At 36.2% G+C, this 26941-nt stretch overlaps 1 protein-coding gene across 5 annotated transcripts in view; it reads right to left on the reverse strand.

The window, feature by feature from the left end:
- Positions 1 to 26941, reverse strand: part of DCC (DCC netrin 1 receptor) — a 1219717-nt gene that overhangs the window by 85014 nt on the left and 1107762 nt on the right. For all 5 annotated transcript variants that reach the window (XM_050767870.1, XM_050767872.1, XM_050767869.1 and 2 more), the window contains exons 22-23: positions 19555 to 19620; positions 4357 to 4519 (exon numbers count right to left, since the gene is read on the reverse strand). In XM_050767870.1, coding sequence (XP_050623827.1) covers positions 4357 to 4519; positions 19555 to 19620 — 229 coding nt within the window. The remainder of the gene's footprint in view (positions 1 to 4356; positions 4520 to 19554; positions 19621 to 26941) is intronic.

Consider the following 26941-nt stretch of genomic DNA (forward strand, 5'->3'; position numbering starts at 1 on the left):
AAAAACAAAACTAAAAGCTTGTATTAGAAACCCAGGTCAAATTTCAGATACTCAAATATATCTCAGAAAAAATTCTGAGATGGAATTAAGATATACTGAAGTCCTATAAGGTAGCTGATACTTCAAATCTCTACAAGGTGAATATTGAAAACCAACTAAAATGTTAACAAGTGAAAAATCAGTGAAAGTGACCTATAGTACTTAGAATACTATAGATTTCATTTAAGAGCCTAAACATTTCATCGTCAGTACTAAAAATAATTATTTTTGTCAAGATTTGAATGCAAACTAATCTTTAAAACTTGCTATCTACACGTCAAGTCAAATAGAAGGCTCAGCCAGCCAGTGGTTCTAACAAGTACACCTTGTGTTTTATTTACATGTTTAAATTTAAAGCATTCAGACATGACTGCAGATCACCTACCCAGGTAACTGCCTTAGAAATGTAATAACCAGGCGGGGTGCAGTGGCTCATGCCTGTAATCCCAGCACTTTGGGAGGCTGAGGTGGGCGGATCATGAGGTCAGGAGATCGAGACTATCCTGGCTAACAAGGTGAAACCCCATCTCTACTAAAAATACAAAAATTAGCCGGGCGTGGTGGTGGGTGCCTGTAGTCCCAGCTACTTGGGAGGCTGAGGCAGGAGAACGGTGTGAACCTGGGAGGCGGAGCTTGCAGTGGGCCGAGATTGCGCCACTGCACTCCAGCCTGGGCAACAGAGCAAGACACCATCTCAAAAAAAGAAAAGAAAAGAAAAGAAAAGAAAAGAAAAGAAAAGAAAAGAAAAGTAATAACCATGCATTCTAGATCTCCTGGATTTGCTCTATTTAATATATTTTGTCCTTAGTATCTGTGGATAAATTCTAACTTATAACATGTGTTCCGTATGTTGGGCAAGAAAATATTACTGCCTTATAAAAAGCAGAGAAACAGGGACAAAAATCAACTTAATTTTTTTTTTAATTTTTTTTTTTCTATTTTGAGACAGGTCTCACTCTGTCACCCAGGTCAGAGTACAGTGATGCAATCATGGCTTGCTGCAGCCTCCACATCCCAGGCTTAAATGATCCTTCTACCTCAGCCTCCTGAGTATCTGGGACTACAGGTGAGCACCACTATATCTGGCTAATTTAAAATTTTTTTAGAGATAAGGTCTCACTATTTGGCCCAGGCTTGTCTCAAGCTCCTGGTCTCAAGCCATCCTCATGTCTTGGCCTCCCAAAAGGCTGGGGTTACAGGTGTGCCCAGCCTTAAGTTTTCATAAAATATAATTTTACTGTATTAGATGTCATATGATAATCTCACTAATAGAAACTATGGAAGGGGTGTCTTCAAAGTACAGTGGTAAAAAAAGTTTAATAAATAACTGAAAAGAAATGCAAAATTATTTGTATTTCCTATTAATTTAAAGTGTAATGCTACCATGCGATTTGATATATTAGAAGTATTGCATGGGAAATTTCTCTGTTTCAAAAGTAGAAGATTGTTACCTGGCTCTGGACAAGTCAACCAACCAACAAGAAAAGCTAAAGAGAATGATAGAAAGCATTTAGTCCAAATTATGATTATATTTAAAGAAATTGCCACCCAAGTATGAAGGGTCTTCATTTAGGTGACATAATTAGTTTATTTAAAGAAGCAGTAGACCCAGAACTAGAACTTGTGTACTAACTTTCATTAGCTATTTTATGTAATAAAAAGGAAATCTTACCCACCACTCTGAACCAACTGGATAGCCTAATTGTTAAATATATTTATTTTTTTAAAAAAGGATCAGGTTTATAAATGTATAGACACTTACCTGAATAAGATATTACTGAGAGTCCACATAACTTTTTCAATTCACTTGGATGTAATTCAAGTACCCCAACAAAACTCAAAGAAAAATTTATATTCTCTAGAACCCCAAAAGAGATACTGAAGAAGCTCATGAATGCGTTTTCTACTTCACCTTATTAATTATGTTAAAGTCCAGTTTTCTAAGAACTTTGGAGGGGATCTCATTTCTGTGTCAGATTGAAATTGATTTTGCTTTCACCTGCATTATCCAGTTTTTTCTGAAGGGCTCAATTGTGGTGATGCAGAGGAGTAGGGGTCCTCAATGGAACAAACAACAAAATGAAACGATAGTTCAGAAATAACTTGAAGGAAACACTTTACTTCTCTCTATGAAAATATGCACACAAAGGGATGAAAAATGAATGCCAACAGATCTGCTACCAAAGAAAGATATGAAACAAAGTATGAAACACAGGTAATTATTAAAAGACTTTCAGAGTGCAGTAAGGAAAAACCAAACTGACTGTAAAACTAACTGTTTTTGGATTTTCAGTCATTAATAGAACCATTTATTCTTTAATTCAGTCCCTAATTTTAAAAACAAGTCATACCCAGGGCTCAGTGTCTCCTTTTTCCAAATAAAGCCCTGAAGCTTTTGCCAAAGTGCTTAGGGTGGGATTTAAGATGATTTGAGATTTTCTCAACATGGCACCAAATCCCACTTTTGCAGATTGAGAAGACTGGTGTTTTCTCTGTGGAGAAACAAAATATATCCAGGAATCCAGTTCATCAGGTCAATCTAATGCTTGAACATTCTTCTCACAGAAATTACACAGGGGGAAAAAAAAAAAAGGAAAAGAAAAAAACAGATCAAAAACAAACCAACTCCAGATAGTTTAGTTACATTTGGCTAGTTTAGTGAATGCTTCAATGCCTTGAAAGCAGTTATATGGTAGTCCAGGTGTGATTTTGGTGCCTCCTCGCCACCTTCTGTTATGTGAGTCCCTCTTAACTCTGCTTCAGAGACCTGCTGCCTTGATGTTCCACTGTTCCATGATTGCACAACCCCTTTCCTGAAAATGCGGTGCCAACAGATTGTTCAATGCCTCACTCAATTAGTTACTTTCCCCCCAGAGACTTATTAACTGCCTGGCACCGTGGAGGCTCTGTGAGTGATTATGACTTCCCAGAATGCTCACACATGAGGCTGGCCCAACCAAGCTCACTCTAGCAGGTTTCTTGCTTAGACACAATGGACCAGCACACCAGCTATCACCAGCTTCAAACTAGTCAAATCTCATAAATGCAGCTGGATAGAAAATTTGTCCTGCCATAGAAATAAATTAAATACAAAGCCTGCATCTACACCCCATGTTACTTTTTCAGTATGTATATCTTCCCCTGTTCTCTTTCTAAGCACGTCACTTCAGAGTGCTGGAAGGTAAACTAGAGATCCACAAATGGAGTTACAGGACTTAAAGAAAGACAGTCAGAGAAAGAGAGAGAAAGAGAGAGAGAAAGTGAAAGTGTGAGCTATTAGCCAGAGAAGGGGGAACATTATTTGCTGGAGAATCTTTTCTAGCAAAGTGTAAAGTATACAGTTGTCAAACCAGTCGCCTATGAACCCATACCTCAGGCTTTCAGAAGTAATGTCATGCCTGAGGCCAATGGAAAAACCTAAAACCAAAACTTAAAACTCATGGAAGAGCCTAAGATAGTCAACTCAGTGAGAGCGTGTAGCTGAAAAAGACACATTGGGCTGAATTTTAAAAGGACTAGAAGGGCAAAGAGGCAGAGAATGGCTGGGAGATTATTGCTGACTCCCAGCACTGGCTGGTGCAGACTAACAGGCAGTTACAGGGTGTTGCTGCAAGGATATATGCTGAATAAAAACCACTTTTCCATTTTAAACTTTGTACTTTGATGCATCATCCTCTGCACGTGCTAAAACCTAAAGCTGCATAATATGAAAATATTCTTAAACCCCTCAACATTTTTTAATTTCTGACAATTAACCACAGAAAATAAATTTGAACCATTTTGAATCTCAGAACTCTCTCTCCTTTCTTTACTACTGACTCCAAACTAAGCATCCACAGGATTGTAACTGTACAGAGTTTGGCATTCTATGTTTAGTCATCTATCCACCAAGCATTGATTAACTGCCTACAGAGCTCCTTGTAAAAAGTGGTCAATAAGTGCACACAGAGAAACGTATTTCTCAAATCTTGTGTACGTGATTTCAGAGAAGGCCAGAAACAGGGGCATGGTGGAACCTATTCACTAGGTGTTACCTAAGGGACACCTGCCCTCACTTGAAAATGAGAAGTGGTCGGAGAAGTAAAAGCAAACAGAAATATAAGTGGGTCCCAGATGGATTTTGTTTGTTATCATATCTGCAAGTCTAGCCTTCACTCACTTAATGATAGGCTTGGAATAGACAAAAAGGCAAGGTTTTGCCAGGGTCAGAAAATAAGGACATGGGGTGAATTATGAAAGAACACAGGAAGAGGGCCATCAAAAATATAACCTCAAAGATGATGACTTCTTTCCTCTTGGGAACCAGCTGTTACCTACTTTCTCTGCTGGGCTGAAGAGCGTCGGGTGCAAATCACAGCCACGATGACCACTGCCAGCACTGTGATGACACCAACGGTGACCACGATGATCACAAGCAGGTTGCTGTTCTTCTGAGGAGTGATGCTGCCGTGTGGAGGGTGCATCTGTCCAATTGGCGGCTCTGGGAAAGGACAGGAAAATGGAGTTCGGGTTTAGGAGGATGTGGCAGAAGTGTTTATCAGGCTCTCTTAGGATGTACAAGTTCCTAATGTTCTGGGCTTTTCTGAACTTAAGGGTGGTGATGGGAGTTTGGGGGAAGCAATGAAAATATGAGAGGAAACACCTACACTATTTACACAAGAAAAATGAAAACCTATATCTTCACAAAAAACCTTATAGACAAATGTTCATAGTAGCACTGTTCAGAATAGCCAAAAGTGGAAACAAACTAAATGTCTATGGACTGACAAATGAATAAACAAATGTGGTGTGTATATATATATGTGTGTGTGCACGTGTGTATATGTATGTGTGTGTGTATATATACACACACATATGTATATATGTGTGTATGTGTGTGTATATATACATGTACTATATATGTGTGCATGTGTATATATATATGTATATATATTCCTATGATAGAATATTACCCAGGTATAAAAAGAAATGAGCACTAATACCTGCTATAATATGGATTAACTATGGAAACACTGCTAAGTGAAAGAAGCCAGACACAAAAGGACATATATTATATGATTCTATTTATATGAAATATCCAGAATAGGCAAATGTAGAAAGACAGAAAGTAGATCGGTGTTTTCCAGTGGCTGGAGAGAGGGGTGAATGGGGAGGGATAGCTAACAGATACAGGTCATACTTTTGGGATGATGACAATGTTCAGGAACTAAACAGCTGTGATGGTGGCCCAAGCTTATGAATACACTGAACACTGATGAAGTGTACATTTTCAAAGCGTGAGTTTATGGTACATGAGATACATCTCAATAAAAATAAGATTAAGCTTTCCTATTGAGTGGAAGATAGGGAGAGGAGAAGAGATGATACTTTGTACCATAAGAATTCCTGAGTGACAAGAACCAGAGAGGCTATGGTTTATGAGGAAACACTATTTATTTGATGCTGTAAAAGATAAACTGCTTGATACCAATCACTCACAATTTACCACCATTCCTTTGAAGATGCCATCTATAAAGCAATTTAATTTTCAACCTGTCAAAAGCGTATGAATCCCACTTAAAAGGAGCCAATGGGTTCAAGAGTGCCACAAAGTCCTAACACAAATGTTTTCCTGCATTGCATCGTACCATGTGGCAGAAATTAAGCAGGTGGAAAATAACAGAATAATAAGACATCTGTGATGAGTTCCTTGCCTAAATAAGAATGGCTAATGACCCTTGATATAGCTTTCTTAAGTTCTCAGTCAATGATAGATCAATTAGAAATACTCTGTTCTATGTCATGTTTGTCATTACAAGTTATACATTTCTTAAAAATTAAATATTAGGTTATATTATTTACAAATAATTTAGAAAGTATCAAAAAGCAAGGAGTTTGTATGTTTTCCTATACCTAAATTTGATTATTTTTCTTTAATAACCTATATTAATTTTCTAAACCCATTGAGCAAAATATTTATACCTTCTGAACCTCAGTGCCTCAATCTATATAAACAATATAATACTTATTGTGTGTAGTCACTAAGAGAAGTAGAGAAAATACATACAAAACAACCATCTCAGCACCTAATACAGAGGAAGTGCTTATAATAAAATTACATGACTAAAGCACTAAATAAAATGTTGTCTAAATTTATAATCTACAATAGCATTTGGGATACTTATGGTGTGGACTTCCAGTCTGCAGAGGTTTTTTTTTTTTTTTTTGAGACAGAGTCTTGCTCTATCACCCAGGCTTGACTGCAGTGGCACAATCTCGGCTCACGGCAACCTCTGCCTCCTGGTTTCAAGCGATTCTCTTGCCTCAGCCTCTCAAGTAACTGGGATTAAAGGCATGTGCTACCATACCCGGCTGGCTAATTTTTGTATTTTTAGTAGAGATGGGTTTTGCCATGTTGACCAGGCTGGTCTCGAATGCCTGACTTCATGTGATCCACCCGCCTCAGCCTCCCAAAGTGCTGGGATTGCAGGTGTGAGCCACCATGTTTTTAGGAATAATATTGATATGATTTGGCTGTGTCACTACCTAAATCTCATCTTGTAGTTCTCATAATCCCCATGTGTCCCAGAAGGGACCCAGTGGGAGCTAATTTAATCATGGGGGTGGTTACCCGCATGCTGGTCTCATGATAGTGAGTTCTCACAACAAGATCTGATGGTTTTACAAGGTGCTTTTCGTCCTTTTGCTCAGCATTTCTCCTTGCTATCCTTCCCCATGTGAGGAAGGATGTGTTTGCTTCCACTTCTACCGTGATTGTAAGTTTCCTGAAGCATCCCAAGTCATGCTGAACTGTGGGTCAATAAAACCTCTTTCCTTTATAAATTACCCACTCTCAGCTACATTTTTATTAGCAGCGTAAGAACGTACTAATGCAAATACTCATTGTGATAGCTAAATTAACCTATTCTCACAAGTTAATATAATAACCCAGTACTTGCCTCAAAATTGCAACGTCTTTTGACAAGTTGCCTAAGAATCATTGCTTTTGTAAAAAAAAAAAAAAAAAAAAAAAAGTCATCAAAACTTAAATAAATTGTAGCCGATTCATTATTATTGGAAACAGAAGTACTTCTGATATAAGTTGAATCTTAGAGGAAAAAACTCATCAAAAGTTTTTAAATAATAGCACTTTCTGTTAAAAAATTACGATTACAAATGAAAGAAATAGAATTTCCTTGAAGTAATTTTTACACTTAGCATAAAAGAATGAAGCAAGAAATGAAAGGTCAAAACTCCCTTTTTTTCAGTTTTACTTATTATTTAAAAAGTTATTTTACAGTAGTATCTCAATATGCCCTTTTTGTACTTAATAAGTTACTAGATTGGAATAAATTAACCTTTTATGCGAGAACTTACAAGGAAGATAGAGATCTAAGATTTTTATAAGCATGACTTAAATTTAACAATTCACTGTTTCTGACAAACTTAGCTTGAATTGTACATAACAGTACCTCTTGCCAACATTTTTAAAAGCATGGTAAACTGAAATTACTCAAATTTCTACTCCTATTTCTTTCTTTTCACCCTGGAAGACATCACATTCCAAGTCAAAAAAGTAACTCTGAATTCTGCTGAATACCAGTGAGATTATATTGATCTCATTTGCCTGGGAGAGTGGGGTTCATGAGGACTCCTATTACAAATCTTTGATTGCAGGCCTTTATGACTTCCTCATAAAAGTTCCCATCAGTTTAAAATTTGGCATTCAAGGTCTTTCATTAATCATCCAATCTGAAAACAAAGGCTGAATAATCAGATTACCTGACATCAAGCGGGCAATTACAAAAGTCAAATGCAATGGTGTCTTTAGTTGCAGTGAATTCTTGTTATTTGCAGGAGTTTATTTATCTTGTTATTTGCAGTGTTCTATAAAGTTGCCACACATGCTAATTAGCGAATACTGAATGATTACCGCTAGAGGAAACACGAGGTTAGCTTCCTGTGAGCCTCTGATCACACTGATTTATCAACCAATTAATATATACTTTGTTTTTTGTGTGTTTCTGTTTAAATACATCTTATTTAATATATAATGTTGATTCATTAATACTGAAACATCCAAAAGCACTATAAGTAATGCTTGAACAAAGCTTTTCAAAATTTGTAGAGAAAACATATTTTCTCCGTGAGTCACATCACACCCTTATTGTGTTTAGGAACCTAGAAATCACTTCAGCACTAAATTTGGGAGCCATTTTAAACAGTGAAGTCACCAACAAAAAGAAAAAAAAAAAGGAAAAATTGGCATAAACATACCATAAAAGGGGCACTTTCTTATAGTATGAGGGCTGAAAGAAGAAGATAGAGTGTACCTTTTTTCTGTCCTAGGTGGTCACATGAGCATTGGGCAACCCAAAATTTTTGCAGCTCTGCAAACATCCATGAATGGCCATGAAAGTACTGTGATAATTGATTTGGGGGTTACAAATAAATTTTAACATGCAGGAAAACTCACAATTTCAGATTCTACAAATAATGAGGATCTATATCTTAATATATCAAAAGACTGCTACAAATTAGAAACAAATTTTAGAGCTCCCAAACCTAGATTAGTGCAGTTAGGAGATCTGGGAGGCAGCCTGGATCCAGAAGGGGCAAGTGACATTACCCACTTTCCGGCTTCAGTGGGGAAGCTGCATGAAGTCATTCAAAGACTTGTAAATATCCTAGAGGGCACTGTGATGATTTCATGAGATAATGGTTGCACCACAGTGACCACAAGCCCTGTCACAAAGTTGGCACTCGTTAGACATTATGATGTGGCTCAATGAATATTTTGTTTTCCTTTTTTAAAAACAGGGTCTCACTCTGTGACTACTGTTGGAGTGCAGTGGCACAATCATAGTTCACTGTAGCCTTGAACTCTTAGGCTCAAGTAATTCTCCTACCTCATTTTCCCTAGTAGCTAGGACTACAGGTGCATGCCATTATTCCAGCATAATTTTTAAGGTTTTTTTTTTCTTTTTCTTTTTTTTTGTAGAGACAGGGTCTTCCAGTCCTCCTGCCTTGGCCTCCCAAATTGCTGTGATTACAGGCATTAACCACCAAGTCCACCCAATGTATTTTATCCTATGTAATGTTCCCAGTTTAAAGGATAAAAAAACTTGTATCATAACATATCTGTCTCTGCTGTTAGCATAATAGTGTGGGTATCCAGTGTTTGAGTAATCAAGACCTAGATGTGTTCCATTAAAATTAGTAAGAAAGGAGTCAAATTTTTTACAATCCCACAGGCATTCCATTTATTTTTTATTTTCATGATGTTTGATTATGGTAGAATGTTTCAGCCTTTTCCTCCTAAATTTAATAAAGCAAATACATATATTTTATAAAGACAGCAAATATTAAAAAAATGGTTTATTAACTTTTGTTTTTATAAAGTTTTATAGACTGTCAAAAATGTTTTGTATTTCTTATATTTTGCTCTCATAAACACTCTGCAGCAAGCTCACTGATAGACCAAAGCTCTGAGTAGTTAATTATCACTGAAAGGAAAGTTAGATATTGACTCTACGAGCCCTGACTCCTACTTTAAGGACCTGGTCCCCTTGGCACAATGGCTGTAATGGCTGTGCCCCAATAGCTACACAATATCAATAGGCAGGTAAACAATGTGAACATAAGAATGACAAGTTCACTTCTGAGGAAGGAAAGAGGTTCAATGAAAGTATATAGTTGGGGGTTAAGCTTCACTCCTGCAATTGCAGTTTACCCTGATAATGGCTTTATAATTATTAGAACATTTTGAGCTCTACATGTATCGTAATAATTTTATAGGCATTTGAATTTGAACCAAAGTTCATATGGCCTTGATCATTTCAAAGTATTTCCCCCTAAAATAAGATGCTGTAATCGATCAGCTGGAAGACAATTCACAGATAATTTAGTCCATTGTTCCCTAAAATAAGATATTTATCAGCGTTATGGGGGTACAGTTCCTTGAACAACTAACTTTTAGAACATATCTATTTTTAAAAAAAATATTTGGATTTTTAACATGCTGATGTGAACTGTTAATTGCCAGGAGGGGTGGGGCAGAGATGGTAGAAAACAGATTCAATTATTCCATAAATATGTATTGAAGATCCAGTTAGATGTTGGAGATACAATGTTGTAACCAAAAGAAGCATGATTATGGACCTCATGGAACTTGCAGTTTACTAGAAAAGGTAGATATTCAACAAATCATGAGGGAAATAAATATAGGCATACCGCAGAAATCCTGTGGGTTTAGTTCCACACACTGCAATAAAGCAAATATCATGCTTAAACAAATTGCACTAATTTTTTGGTTTTCCAGTGCATATAAAAGTTGTGTTTACACTATACTATAGTCTATTAACTGTGCAACAGCATTACATCTAAAAAATGGCACAACTTAATTTAAAAATACTTCATTTCTAAAAAATGCTACTGAACCTTCCGTGAGTCACAGAACTTTTGCTGATGGAGGCTCCTGCCTTTATGTTGATGGCTGCTGAGTGATGAGGCTGGGAATTGCTGAAGGTGGGGTGGCTGTGGCAATCTTTTTTCTTTTTTCTTTTCTTTTTTTTTTTTTTTTTTTTTTTTTTTTTTGAGACAGACTTTTGCTCTGTCACCCAGGCTGGAGTGCAGTGGTGTAATCTCAGCTTCTTGCAATCTCCGCATCCTGGATTCAAGAGATTCTCTTGCCTCAGGTGCCTTTGTGTTGTATTTTCAGTATAGATGGTGTTTCACCATGTTGGACAGGCTGGTCTTGAACTCCTGATCTCAAATGTCTATCCAACTTGGCTTCCCAAAGTGCTGGGATTACAGGCATAAGCCACCATGCCCAGCCTGTGGCAATCTCTTAAAATAAGAAAACAGTAAAGTTTGCTGCATCAATTGACCCTTCCTTTCATGACATATTTCTCCATAGCATGGGATGTATTTGATAGCATTTTACCCATAGTAGAAATTATTTTATAATTGGAGTCAATTTTCTCAAACCCTGCCATTGCTTTATCAACTAAGTTTACATAATATTACAAATCTTCCATTGTCACTTCAAAAATATTCACAACATCTTCACTAGGAGTAGATTTCATCTCAATGAATCACTTTATTTGCTCCTCCATAGGAAACAACTCCTCATCTGTTAAAATTTTATCTTGACATTGCAGCAGTTCAGTCACTTCTTCAAGGCTCCTCTTATCACTCTGGTTCTCTTGCTATTTCGATCACAGTTACTTCCTCCACTGAAGTCATGAGCCTCTCAAAACCATCTGTTAGGTTTGGAATCTACTTCTTCCAAACTTCTGTTAGTGTTAATATTTTGACGCTTTCCCATGAATCACAAATGTTCTTAATGGCATCTATAGTGGTTAATCCTTTCCAAAACATTTTTAATTTACTTTGCCCAGATCCATAAGAGGAAATCACACTTTATGGCAACTGGAAGACATATCTATGAAATATCTTTCTTAAATAATAAGACTTGAAAATCAGCATGACTCATTGATCCATAGGCTGAAGAATGGATGTTGTGTTAGCAGGCATGAAAACAGCATTAATCTCTTACACATTTCCATCAGACCTCTTGGGTGGAGAATTGTCAACGTGCTGTGATATTTTGAAAGGAATCTTTTTTTCTAAGCAATAGGTCTTAACAGTGGGCTTAAAATGTTTAGTAAACCATGCTGTAAATAGATGTGTAGTTATCTAGACTTTGTTGTACCATTTATAGAGCACAGGCAGAGTACATTTAGCATAATTCTTAAGGGTCCTAGGATTTTCAGAACAGTAAATAAGCATTGGTTTCAACTTAAAATCCAGCTCCACTATCCCCTGACGAGACAGTCAGCCTGTCCTTCGAAACTTTGAAGCCAGCTATTGACCTCTCTCTATGAAAGTCCTAAATGGCATCTGCTTCCAATATATGGTTATTTTGTCTGCATTGAAAATCTCTTGTTTAGTGCAGCCACCTTCATCAATTATCTTAGCTAGATCTTCTGGATAACTTGCTACAGCTTCTATATCAATACTTGCTGTTGCACTTCGCACTTTTATGTTATAGAGATAGCTTCTGTTCTTAAACCTCATGAATCAACTTCTGCCAGCTTCCGACTCTTCTTCTGCAGCTTCTCACCTCCATAAATCTTCACAGAATTGAAGAGACTTAGGGCCTTGCTCTGGATAAAGCTTTGGCTGAAGGGAATTTTGTCGCTGGTTTTATCTTCTATCCAGACCACAAAAACTTTCTCCATGTCAGCAATAAGGCTGTTTTGCTTTCTTATCATTCATGTGTTCACTGGAATAGCAATTTGAATTTCCTTCAAAAACTTTTCCTTGGTATTTACAACTTGGTTTGGCATAAGAGGTCTAGCTCTCAGCCTATCTTGACTTTTGACATGTCTTCATCACTAAGCCTAATCATTTCCAGCTTTTAAATTTTAAAGTGAGAGACATGTGACTCTTCCTTCCACCTGGACACTTAGAAGCCTTGTAGGGTTATTAATTGGCCTAATTTTAACAGTGTTGTGCTCAGAGAATAGAGAAGCCCCAAAAGGGGGAGAGAGACATGGTAGTGGCTGGTTGGTGGGGCAGTTTGAACACACAACAATGTATCAGTGAAGATCACTGTCTTCTATGGGTGCAGTTTGTGGTGCCCCAAAGCAATTACAATAGTAACGTCAAAGATCACTGATCACAGATCACCATGGTAGATATAATAATTTAAAACTTTGAAATATTAGAAAAATTACCAAAGTGTCACATAGAGACATGAAGTGAGCACATGCTGTTGGAAAAATGTTGCCAATCATCTTGCACGATACAGGGTCAGCACAAACCTTCAATTTGGAAAAACTGCAGTATCTGTGAAGCACAATCATGTGAAGCACAATAAAAGGAGGGATGCTTATATAAAATTACAATTATAACTAGTGCTAAAAAGAAAAGTAGACAGGTTAATGTAGAGAGTTATAACAATGAGAATATATGGCTCATGGTGGGGGCTCATGAAAGGACTCATTTTGAAAGCAACAGGCTGAAGCATGAGTTATTGCTAAGCACCAGCTCCTATTCCTTTAAACAGAACTGAGAGCAGGCTATGTGCCTGGAACACAGTCAGCAAAAGGGATAATGACATAAGAGGAGACTGGACAGAGAAACAGGACCCAGTTATACTGAGTCTTGTAGATTACATTTAGTTATCCTAAATGCAATCACAGACCCTCTAACGGGTTTCAGCAAGCCAGAAACAGACGTGATTTGTTTTAAGAAGACCACTCTGGCTGCTGTGTGGAAAGGGGTCAGTGGTGGAAGCATGGAGATCAGCTAAGAGGTTACTGAAGTTCTCCAAATGAAAGATGATGATAGTTTGAACTGAGACAGTGGTAATTACAATCAGGCAAAGTGGCCAGTTACACAATATAGTTTGAAAGTAAATGAGCACAACACCAGTTGGGTATGGCGGAGGAAAGAATGAGAGAATCAGGTTCAGGCCTAAGTAGTAGTCTTCATGTCTGAGATGAGGGAAAGGGTGAAAGGGAAGTCTCAACGAGAGAGTAGCAAAAGTTCAATCTTGAATATGTCAGGGTGAAGATCTCATGATAATCGTTAAAGAAACAGCCAGAATATTGATCACTCTCTGCATTAGTGATATACATTTGGGAGCTGGCACATGGATAGAATTTCAATCTATGGGAAAGGATGAGATCACCAAAATCAAGAGGTTAAGACTAAGCAGAGAAGCACTGTCAAGGCTAAAACCTCTACTTTTCAAACAGAAGACAAAGGCCTGGCAAAAGGGCAGGGAAGCGCCACACCACTTCCCTGATGCTTATTTGACAATGAGACACTTTATTTATTGATTGATTGATTTTCTCAGAGCTTCTCAAGAGGACCCATGTATCCTGGAGCAACCTATAGGGTATGCTAATCTAGCTCAGTGGTTTCCAACTGGGAAGATTCCCTCTCTGCCAAGGGGAAATTTGGCAATGTCTACAGACATTTTGGATTGTTACAACATGGGGGAGAGGAAATATTACTGGCATCTAGTGTGAAAAGGCCAGAGATGCTGCTAAACATCCTGAACAGGACATGTGCCCACAACAAAGAAAAATTCAATCTTACATGTTAATGCTAGTGAGCTTCAGAAGTACTGCTCTAGCTTAACACTTTCTATGTCCAGATGAAAATTGAGATCCAGAGTTTAAATGACTTGCTTTGTCACACAGCTCTAAGCTCTACAAAGTCAGGTCTAGAATCTGGGGTTAGACTAGGACTTTTAAAAATCCTTTGGGATAAAGATAATGGGTGGATGATAGGTGAGCAGTCTCTTGTAATCACTGAACTAGAACCTAGGACCTCAGATTGCTCTAGTTATCTTTTCTTTTCATCTGGAAAAAGGCTGTAAAATTTTATTTCTGTATCTTTTCTTTTGCATTAAGATTTCTGCTGAGTATAGCGTTGGGTGTCTTCTAATAGTTACCAACCTTATAATGATCATTTTATAGAAATGTGGGAAGAGTTTCATGTATACTTTATTTACATTGGTTAAAATGTTATTGAATTCTGAGAAAAAAACAGGTTTCCAAAAATAGAGAGCAAACCGCTTCCTTTTTTTCTGACAAGTTTTATAGAGCACTTAATATGATTCTGAGTATTTAAGAATTAATAATGTTGATTTTTTAAATTAACATTGCTGTGTCAAAGTTTTAAAATTTGTCAAGTTTAACTTTGTCTTTAAAGGTTGAGGTCAATAAAAAACTATTATGAGGTTTATAGATCTTCTAATCAAACTTGTTACACTGATTTTACAAATTATAGGTAGAGCTATCGAAAAAAGGAAATTGCCATTTTGTCTTCTGTAATCAGAAAGGCAGGATTATGTTGAAGTAATTTTCATAGTTCCTATCATTTATACAAATACAAACTACAAAACACATTTTCAGATATTGAAGATTTTTCTGCATTAAGAATGTGGACCATAATCTAAAATTGAATGCATCATAAAAGAAAAATACTACCACATCACCACATATTAGCTTTGATTCTACCTGCCATCAGAAAATATTTTAGGAAGCCTCTTCCAGTTCTACAATTTAATTAAGGGCTTCCAACTACAGGAGTAAATATGAAATATAGCTTTGTTTTTCTTTATTTGAATTCCAAGAGTGCATTTTTAAAAGAGTGGCATGCTGTAAAAGAAAGTAAATGATTAGCGAGGTCTAAATTTATTTGTAACTGGCTTGAGTATCCTGACAGTAAGCCATTATTCTATTACAATGCTTTGAAGAATGAATCTAGCAAGTGTAGAGGGAGCTAGAAAACCTCCATAATTCTGTCACTTTAAGGGGAGATGTGTGAAATTTTATTGTATACAAAGTTTAAAAACCCAGACTTTAAATGTTTTGATGTAGCCCACTTTATAAGGGTGGGGTGCAATTGGAGTTTTATCACTCAGGGGCCTCACTTGCACATCTACTTGGAAAACATACCCCCTTCTTAAAGCTTAAGACATTAGCAAAAAATTAACTAGAAATCTGGGGTTTCCAGATGTCTTTGCTGATTTGCTTGTAACAGCCAAGGCTAAAGTCATATTATATATCTATCATCATTTGTTTGCTAGCAAAATAGAATAGGAAGCAGATAAAGTTTGGCCTCTACCATCCCTGGCTCTCTGAAGTTATCAATTCCCCTTAATCAGCCAGGCAGCCTGCAATAATTTGTTATTCCAGTAGGGAATCTATAAATATTTCAGATACGTTTTTCATCTCATTCATTTAGCATGAAATCCCTAAAACATCATTAAGTGATGCAGAAAATTGGGAAGGAGTAATGTCAATAATCCATCTAAACTGCTTCAAAGCCACTGAATGGCATTGGTCTATTTTATCTTCATGACTTACTCCTGTGAGATAATGTTTACCAGATCAAATTTAATTTTGGTTATTTTTCTCACTAGGAATCTTAAATGGTAAAACAAAAAGGAACACAATGATGTGGATTTCTCTTTCTCTTCATCTAGCATCTAACACCTTTGAAAAGGAAAGTGATTGCTGACTTATATGTTCACGTCAAATGTGGGCTCGGATTTCTTTTCGACCAAAAATTCATTTTAATTTGAATAGCAACTTCAAATAGTCAATAACAAACTTCTGAATTTGATCAATAACAAACTTCTGAATTTGATCAATAACAAACTTCTGAATTGTGACGTCCAGACTTCACAATTAAAAATACAGGAGGCCCAATTAGGTTAGAATTATTTTTAGTTGCTTATTCATGTATACCTTGAGATGTATATGCACATTGTGATGGCAATCCCTCATATAATTTTTCTTTATCTATTACTCACAGAAATAATTCAAATGTTACTGGCCCTCCTTATATTTTTAATTGCAATATCTGGCAATTCTTCCCAATACGGGAGTCCTTTTGGACATGCAGTTTAGGAGAGTACATAGTTTTGTGTCTGTGGCTTACATTTGCCCCAGATTTAAGCCTCATAACCACTGCCCAGTAGTGGTTGAAACCTACAGGATGATTTCTCTTTCTCATTCCTTATACCAATTCCCTCTTTAATTTTCTGGTAGTATGTCTCTTCAAAAAGTACTGTCCCGTACCAGTATTCCCTTGACTGTGAATGAATTTTAATGTGAAAATCCTTGTAGAAATAGCATCTTAAAATTGGCTTTGTGGGATGATTCTAAAGGGGACAATGCTAATCTCCTGCATGAACTCCAAAGTTAGAAGCTCTGTATCTCAGGGTATAAAATACGACAATTATGTTTCTCCCAAACAATTTCAGCAACTTCCTTTTTTTACCTTCCTTTATACCCCTGGGGATTTTCTCATCCTCTCTCATCTCCTGGGGTGTATATTTCTGCTTTGCCTACCCGGGCAATTAACCCTGCTGGTGTACTGGTCCTGCAGTGGTCTGTCCTTCAGTTTGTTCCCATGGCTCATTGCAAGTGCCCTGCACTCACTGAGGGCTTAGTAGCATTTCTTGACTGACTGTTTGAATACATATAATGTTTTTGGCATATTGTTGAAATTTAAGACAAAATTTGGAGCATGAGATTGAGCAAATGAAATTGCAAAGTTGGGAGGAGGGAATTATCATTACCTATACCCATTTTATGGAGCATGGTTTGGGGTCTGTTTTCTGCCTCAACAAGTCGCTCCTCTCACCTTCCTTCTGTGAGCCTTCCCCCCCTCACCTTTTTTCCTTGAGATAGAGCCTTGCTCTGTTGCCCAGGCTGGAGTGTAGTGGTGTAATCTTGGCTCACTACAACCTCCACCTCCTGGGTTCAAGCGATTCTCCTGCTGCCGCAGTCTCCCAAGTAGCTGGGACTACAGGTGTGTGCCACCACTCCCAGCTAATTTTTTGTAGTTTTAGTAGAGATGGGGTTTCACTGTGTTAGCCAGGATGGTCTTGATTTCCTGACCTCATGATCTGCCCACCTCGGCCTCCCAAAGGGCTGGGATTACAGGCGTAAACCACCACGCCCAACCCTGTGTGCTTTGTAAATTACCTGTTGGGTATGTTAGGGACTGACAGAGCAAGGCTTTAGTTAAAACAAGTGGCTGAAAGTCAAATACCTACCAGGGACAGTCATGTTATTTAAATGAAGGAAGATGAGGAGTCTAAGAGACAATAGGAAGTTGTGAGTAGCCTAGAAAGAGCATCCTGGGAAGCTTGTTATGTTCTGAATGCTTGTGCCCTTCCAAAATTCTTATGTTGAAACCTAATCCCTGTTAGGGAGGCAATAAGAGGTGGAGCCTTTGGGAGATAATTTGGTCATGAGAGTGGTGGCCTCATAAATGGGATTAGTGCCCTTATTTTACAAAAAGCCTGAGGGAGCTTGTTCACCCTTTCCAACCACCATGGAAGAACACAGCTGGAAGGCATCAACCGTGAAGCAGAGAATGAGCCCGCAGCAGACTCCCAGTCTGCTGGCACCTTGATCTTGGACTTCCTGGCCTCCAAAACAACAATTTCTGTTGTTCATAAGTTACCCCAAATCTAAGGTAATTTTTAATAGCAGCAGAAATTGACTCAAAGTTTAAACATAAGACATTCTATGTGTTTCTGGTTAGGTAAAAGGCATTAATAGCAGAGGAAGGTATTGCCGGGCAATTCAAAAAGAAGTCAAGAGGTGAAAATACCTTTCTAAATCTACCATTGGCCAGAGGAGAGATAATGCTAAGTCTTTGATGCAAGCATTTGGTGTACTCCATATATATATATATACACACTCTTGTGAAAACTGCCACATTAGATTATAACAGCCTATGATAAGAAACAATCACTTAATTCATACCACTATTCTAATTTCAAATGCAGCAAACTATTTTTAGATTGAAATTTTGACTTCCCTTCTGGATTTTTTAACAGGCGATCAAACAAATGGAAATTTATCAGTTCAGTAATCAAGTTTCTTATGAAAACCTGCTAAAATGGTTAAATAATTTTGTTATTTCATAAAATAGATTACTGTATAGCAGCCAAGATAAATGAGTGAGAGCTATTTGTAAACACATGGATACATCTTCAAAACTCAGTTAAAAATGAAAGCAAGTTGTAGCAGGATACAATATCATTTCTAAAAATTTGTGAAACTGTAAAACAGTATAATGTTTAGGGATACCTATACATATGTAGTAAACATCAAATTAGAGCACTTATATCAGAGTGAGGAACAGTGTTAAGAAGCATGTGAGAAAACACAGACATAAAAGAGATTTAAATTCCATGCTGTATATTTCATATCTTAACCTTGCTGATGGGTATACAAGTGTTCATTTTCACATTTTGAGTATCTGAAGGTCTTTTTAGTAAACCAAACCAAATAACAGCAATAATTTTTTAAAAACTTGTAAAATGGCCTAATAAATACATTAGTCCCCTGAAAATGTGGCTAGTATTAATCCATCCTTTTAAAGTTTGTTTCAGCAAAACTAACGATAAGATCCTGGAATGCAGCCCCCACATCAACCTTGTCCTTCTGTGGAGTTCTAGGTATTACCTTCATATGGTCATCCTTAAAGCCAGCGGATACTTGGGCATGCTCCACTAGGATGAGCAGAAATAAATGTCTAATCTAGACAACACAAAGAAAATTTAGCCCTAAGATGCTACAGGATTTTGAAGAATTAACGTTCTCTGCAGGCAAAAATCCAAGTAACTTTAATATATGAAACTGAGTGGGTTTCAATTCAACCAAACTTGGATATCACCTCTCTCAAATAAAATCAGATTCCTGCAAACATTTTAAATATATTGTAACATTTAAAAATCTTGGTATTTAATAGCTTTGTATCATTTATAAAATGCTCTATGCTGGGCTTTTCTGACTCCTTTTTTATACACTTGTCAACTCTTATTGGCATCATCTCCTGATAGAATGTGCTAGAGGTTTTTTTTTTTTTTTTTTTTTTAGCAAGCTTCCTGGCACCTGTAGTTGATAGAAAATTTGCCTCAGACACTCTTGAATTAACCACTTAATTAATATAACTAATTCAATATTACCTAATTTATATACTTACCATTTAGGGTGCTTCTATCAATCAAATTAGTATCAACTGGCCAATAACCTCCATCTCCATGACGACCTGTTCATTGGGAGAGCATGTCACAATGTTAGTACATACCATGAAGGCACAAATGAAACAAAATGAACAGACAAAAAGAATAAACATTTTAACATACACAACAACAGAACAGATTACTTTGACCTCCCCCAGGAAAGCCTGCCAATTCTCATACCCTTACACCTGTAAGAAAATGTTATTTTCCATGTGTGAGAAAAACAAGTCAGAAAAGTAAACGCTCTTAAGCTAAATTCAATGTTTCACTGGTAAGTCATCCTCCATTCTTTTTATTTCTCCCAATATTCTTATTGGAGTCTTTTAGTAAAGGTGCAGCAGCAGTGTCAATCTAAATACTATTCTTCTGAACTTTTTAGAACAGAAACAACTCAGGTCCTGGCTCCTAGGTCTTGCAGATACTGTCACACATCTGACAAGACTTTATGGCAAATTATTATTATCCTACAAGGGGCCAGCATATTTCATCTTATAACTGGGCTTTGGGTATTCTTTTTGATATGTGTCAAATACGGTACCTGGAAATGAAATTCCACACTGGAAGTAAGAGTGGGGGTTATGTCACAAACCATATGGTCTGACTATTTCCTACAAATACACCGTGAAGGGAAGAAAGCTCCTTCAGTATAGCGTGATTGGAAATTCTGCCTTCCATTAGGTGTATAACAGATGTGAAAGTAGTATTTAAGAGAAATGAGCCAGGAATTCACCAGAAATAATTACACTATCATCCAAAATTTAATTAATGGTGTTTCACCACAGATAATCTTTTTCTCTACTGATACATTCATAGAACTGAAATTATTTGATTAGATTTTGAGTTCTAGAATATCTAGGTAGACTACTTATGTAAAACATTTGAGAGGTGAATCCGTATGCAAACAAAAACCAGAGTATAGGTAATTTTCTATTTTATTTGCGTAAAACGGTTATTTCTGAAACGAGTTCCAATCAGTGAATGACAGAGAAAGCCAACCAGGACACTCAGCTACAATAACATAGGTTGTTTTCTCACATTTATAGATTTCAGTTTTCTTCATCTCTGTAACTTTCAAGTCCTGATTTTGTGACTGTATTTTGCATAACAAACACTACCCTTACTAAAGCTTTCCCAAGATTTTATCATTTCATTTGCAAAACAGCTTTCAAGAAACAACTTAGAATCCTGTTAACTGACTCTACATTCACAATTTTAAAAATTCTTTGGTATCAAGTCAGAGCTGAAGTTAGGATGTCAAATTTCTAGCAAGCAATAAGATAAATTAATTCAGTCACATTATATCTTCGGCATAAAATGGCGTGTTTAATATCTGTTGGGTCAATGACTGTGAGTATGTAAGGAAGTAGGAGATAGGATGGAGGCTCCTATGTGTGTGTGCAGGGGGAAGGTGGTGGTGAGAGGAATAATCAAAATGAGCTGAAATTGTGAAAATTTTAGTGGGCTGACAAAAATGTGGACAAGTCTAACCCTTTTACAAATACCTTGTTTATATAACTCTGATGCATATGGGGTTTCCATGAGCAGTGGATAAGTTTTGCCCACGAGACACCATGAGATCAAAGTTGGCTGATGTGAGGTGGAAGCTCTACATAAATATTAAGATGACTTTTCTAGCAACTGAAAGCAGCTAGATTGCAAAGCAGTCAGCCAAAAGAGATGCTAACAACCTTATCATCTTAGGCCAGTAAAGCAATACATGTTTCCTGTTGGGAATAATCCTGTATTGGCTGGAAATTAGCTAGGTAGCCTACGGAGGATTTTCCTTTTCCTCCAGCAGCCTGGCAAATATCTTTTTAATGAAGTTTCCAACTCTCCCTGTTATTTGTGGCAGGATGCAAAGAGAAGCCAATAAGCATGTCCATATATTACATACACATATAGCTCTATGGGTACAGCACCCCTTAGATTTAGCGAGGCTATTGATTACATTGTGAATTTCAATAGGTAGAAGAATGAGCAAGTTTAGATTTATAATAATTCAGATTTCTTGCACCACTTCAGACTAAAAACCACAAAACCCATTTCTGGGATACTGATGAGCCTGAGATCTCTTAATCTAAAGACAGAGACATCAAATTTTAATTTTAATTTTAATTTTGAGTGATGCTAAGTTTCCATTCCCTGAAATATGTCTTTTAATTTTCAGGAAGTCTCTCTTGATGCAGCCAATTAATAATAATAATAATAATAATAATAATAATAATAAAAGATTATCCCATTGCTTTAAGGAGAGCATCACAAAGTTGTCAAATGAAGAGACACTAGAGGCTAAAAAAGGAAAGGATATGGATGTATGGGTGTTACTTCTTGGCATATCACAGCATTTTTAAGAGCTTGTTGCTGTAGAACAAATATTGGATATGTTTAGTTACCTTGGTTAATTTCATAAGCACTGATTTAGAGAAAGAGAGGACTAATCAGAATTTAGAAAACAGCTAGAGTGAAAGTCAGCTAATGCAAAGATATAAACTACTTCTCTATCTCAGAGGTCTTCATTTTATTAATGAAGCATAAAACCGGTAATAATTCTTTCTAAAATTTATTAAATGCCTACTATATGCAAGGCATAGTCCTAGATCCTCAGGGAAGGAGTAATATAAAGAGATATATTAGTTATGGATCCTGCCATGACAGGGAGAGTTGGTTCATTGTAATCAGATCCTATACAGGCCTATTTATGGTTAATATTAACCAGCTGCAGATGGTTCTTAATATATTCTGACATTAAAGATTTAAGAGTAACTTAATTCATTTATTACTATAAACTTACTACTAGGCTTAATTAAAAATGCTTTTTAATTATTAAAGTATTATTAAAATAATTTTGAAAAGAACTGCAAATAAAAATAATCTTTTATTTTCAGTCATATAACATTATATATTTCATAGTTATATTTATTTTAAAATCCTGAATTACATTTTTGCATATCATACTAAATTTTTAACAGTTTTACAAATTAAAATTCTAAATATTTAATGGATTTATGGAAATTCAAATATACATTTGGGGGAAATCACATAATACATTTCAGTTTTCTTCCCTCAAATAAAGTTCAATATGGCTTAAAGCATTTTGGAAATGAGTAGTTTATTTTTTCCTTTTTATATGAATAATACAATTTTATACTAATAGTGATCAAAGTGTACTATATGAAGGCCAGGTGCGGTAGCTCATGCCTGTAATCCCAGAATTTTGGGAGGCCGAGGAGGGTGGATCACTTGAGGTCGGGAAATCAAGACCAGCCTGGGTGACATGGCAAAACCTCGACTCTACTAAAAATACAAAAATTAGCCAAGCGTGGTGGCGCATGCCTGTAGTGCCAGCTACTCCGGAGGCAGAGGCAAAATTGCTTGAACCCGGGAGGCAGTGGTTGCAGTGAGCCGAGATCGCGCCACTGAACTCCAGCCTGGGTGACAAAGCAAGACTCTGGCTCAGTATAAAACAAAACAAAACAAAGCAAAAAAACAAACAATAACAACAAAACAAAGTGCACTATATGAATATCATTCTACAGGAAAAGAAGAATTCTGTATTGGATTACTGTGTATCCATGTTTTCTCAATAACACAAATTGAGGATGAGGGAAGAATGAGATATTAAAGAGTAATGAATTTATTTTCACTTAACAACCAGCTAATTTCATTTAAAAAAACAAAAACAAAAAGAAAAAAAAGTTCTGCCAGAAAGTTTTGATAATGAAAGCAAATGATTTTCTACTTTTACCATAGATTTTGGAACCAGGAAATGGTAGCTTCAGAAACAAAAATTAAATAAATATTAAATAGGCATTGGCTGAGTTAAAATAGAGGCAGTTTGTGGCTGTTTTGAGTTATTCAAAATAGCTTTTATATGTTTAAATTTTAAAAAAAAATACTGCTTAGGCAGATCCTAACCAGAAATTTCATGTACCTCTCCTTTCTTTGAATTTTTAAAATGTTATAAACTATAAAATCGTTTAAGGGGTTGCCTTTTACATTTTATCTAAAAGATTGGCCTTATAAGGAATCCTTTTATCCCTTTTTGGCACATGCCATATGATTCTTCAGACAAAAGTCTTCTTGATCTCTCTGCTGCCTGTTCTCTAAATTGAAGAAAAAATTGGCAGAAGTAATATGACTTCCTTTAGGAAGTCTGTTCATTGTTATATTCCTTTGCGCTAACTGAAGAGATGTGCAAATTGTGTTCTCAATGTCCTATGAATAAGTAAAACTAGTTAGGATGCTTTGTAGTATTATTTTAATACTAAGCACAAATCTTAAGTTATTACTAGTATGCAATTTATTATTTATGTTCTCATCCTTACATGTCACCTAAATTATTTGTGTATTTTTATTGTGGTATATCTCTAAAAAGAAATAACATTAATGTTTATATTAAATCCTTATTTGCAGCATACATGGGCAGATTGAGAATCTTTTCCATAATAAACAATTTTCAGCACTGAACAAAGATTAATTCAATTGGGATTTCAGTCCTAGAGTCTAGTTTTTCTGTGTGATTGTTTGTAAGTTCAGAGAAGAGAGAGTGGAAAATTAATCTGCAGAAGACATGGAGAAAAGTGGATGTGATAGTTCTAATCATTTGTTTACTCCATCTTCCCTAAATGGGCATAAGAGAGGATCATCTAGGATGACATTCATACAATCAATCCCTAGAGAGAAACATATGGCCCATAATCTAAATCAAATGGACAGATTGGTCATCTAACAAATGTTCAATGTATATCCTTCCAAGGATGCAGAGCACTGAGATATCTTCTTGATCTTAAAAATTGTTATCTGAAAATTCTAATGATAATGATAGAAATTGCATTGATTTTCTGTCTTGTGTACCAGCAGATAAAGAATATCCAGTAATATTACTTGAATACAGTTTTACTGTTCATCCAACACACAGATCATATTGAGATATATTTAAAGTAGGTAATTTGTCAGAGACTGAAATGTGTTTCTAAAAGATCAGTTTACCAGGCAGTTGATAACAATGCTGATTTTAAACAAAGGCATCAGGCATCAAAAACCAGAAAGCAAAATCATAACCAATACGTAAGATATTTCAAATATTTTAATAGAAAAGAAGTAATGAGCTCTCTTCACCTTTTCCTAAGGTTCAACACATTGTTTTCAAATCAACATGAAAGAAAGTTCACTGACTGAAAGAAAATAGATTGTTACTGCTATGGCTGCCACATATTGAGCCCTGATGCTCAACAAATCCTTGCTGCTTTCCCTTCTTCGAAACCTTTGGTTTTATTTTTCACCTGTGGAAAGTCTAAGGGCAATAATCTGCAGGATATGAATGCATTTGGTAAACTACTCTGAGCCAGACAAAGTGCAAGAAAACCAAATATGCCATTACCCATATTTCTCTTAATCATAAGTATATTTTTGCAATTCCAATTTCTGTATTTAGACCATAAAATATGAACAGGTTAGACTCTTCCTAAGAAGTAAATTCATTTTTTTAAAATCCTTAGAAATCAAATTCAAAACTAAGGTAATTTCACACACAAATAAAATGAAATTGAGTGAGGATAGAGTTATTACAAAAAATATCAGGATACAAAACAGAAACTGTGGGCATCCTAAACAAATTTAAACAAATTTATTTCTTATCGTAATTTCTGTTCTTGGTTTACATCTTAGCCTGATAATGGGTCTTGACTGTCTGAGGTATACATGTTGTCTCTTGCAGAGTTTGGCAAATAATAGGTGAAAAAAATTGTCTGTGTAATCTTCTAAAGTAAGAAAAATGTTTACAAATATTGCATTATTTTTTGCAAGCATCAAAGTAAAGGCAGTACACTTTGCCAGGCCAACAAGTAAAAGCAGTATACTTTGCCAGGCCAACCCATATATATGTATTTCTTTTTTTTTTAGAAGAACACTAGTTTCTCTTATGAATTCTACTACTTCTCATTCTTACATTCTTGATGTCTCATAAGGGAGAGTGGAAAAAACTGAAAAGGCAAGTATTAGGGAACCAAAGGAGCTGGACAGATCAAGATCTTTAGATAACAGGAAAGCAGTTAACCTCCTTCTTAAAGATTTCAGGTCAGAAAAGATGATAAGTTCTGACCTCCATGATAATAACTACACTTAGTCTCTCTCCCTTACCTGGCTGCTGATGAAGACTTGTCAGCTGCTCCTGATCACCCATGTCACAACCTTCTACACAGCTAAAGCCCAATATGTTTATTAGGTATTATAATTATTATTCATGCACATTAGGAAGGAAACATCTGAATAACAATTGAATTCTTAATAGAATAAAATATAAAGATGGCTTAATAATATTAGTAGTATGGTGGTAGATAGTGGTCCCTGAAGTCCTTCCTCTCATTGGAATCTCCTTTTATGCACACTTGCCTCTAGTATATCTGAAATAACAATCAGTTAGGGGTCTAAGAAACCACTTTTATATGCAGCTTAGTCTTTATTAAAATCTAAAAAGCATTCTGTTCCTCAAAATATGGGCACTGTCTTGGATGACTGGATATTTCCAAGAGCTAGTTCATTTGCCAGGTTACAACATGAAGAATGAGACAATCTTTTTTGGCTTATAAAAGAGCATCTGTTCTCAAAGACCATGGAATGATCCATAAAAGCGCCCCCCATCTGCATGGTTCACAAGCTTATCCCAAAGGCAGGTGTGAGATACATTTGTGCCTGAGCAAATTTGCCAAGCATCCCGGGAAGAAGAGGCAGAAGAGGATGAGAGAGTTCTCTTCTCCAAGTGACTACAGGTCTGGAAGTTGCAGCTGCAGTCTGAAAACACTAGAACATGAGCATCCTGCTGGTGCCCTGCTAGTCTGTGTAGATAATGACACTGTTGGAGTACAGTGTTTCATCATTCATGTCTCCAACCATGTTTCATCCATCCACTCAACAAATGCATTAAGTAGATCCACAGTGCTAAGCATTAGGAATATAAAATGACTATTGCAGAAGTTTGTAAGTCAGTGAGATGGAAAATGTTAAGTGAATAATTATAACCATATGGTAATTTCCAAAAATTCAAAAAAAAAAAAAAAAAAAAAAAAAAAAAACCCAACAACAACAAAACGAACAAATAGGTGACCCAGTGGAAAAACAGAATGATTATCTACTTACACCTAGCAAAAGGCTTCACAGAGGAGGTGGCATTTGATGTGAGAATTCTTTTTGCAAGTACCAAAGTAAAAGCAGTATACTTTGCCAGGCCAACTAGTGGGGAAAATATGTGTGTGTATATCTATATCTCTATCTATATATAATATACATATATATTTTAAGAAGCACATTGGCTACTCCTATGAATTTTACCAAAGTAAAAGCAGTATACTT

The sequence above is a fragment of the Macaca thibetana genome, chromosome 18, assembly GCF_024542745.1.
Source record: "Macaca thibetana thibetana isolate TM-01 chromosome 18, ASM2454274v1, whole genome shotgun sequence".
Classification (NCBI taxonomy): domain Eukaryota; kingdom Metazoa; phylum Chordata; class Mammalia; order Primates; family Cercopithecidae; genus Macaca; species Macaca thibetana.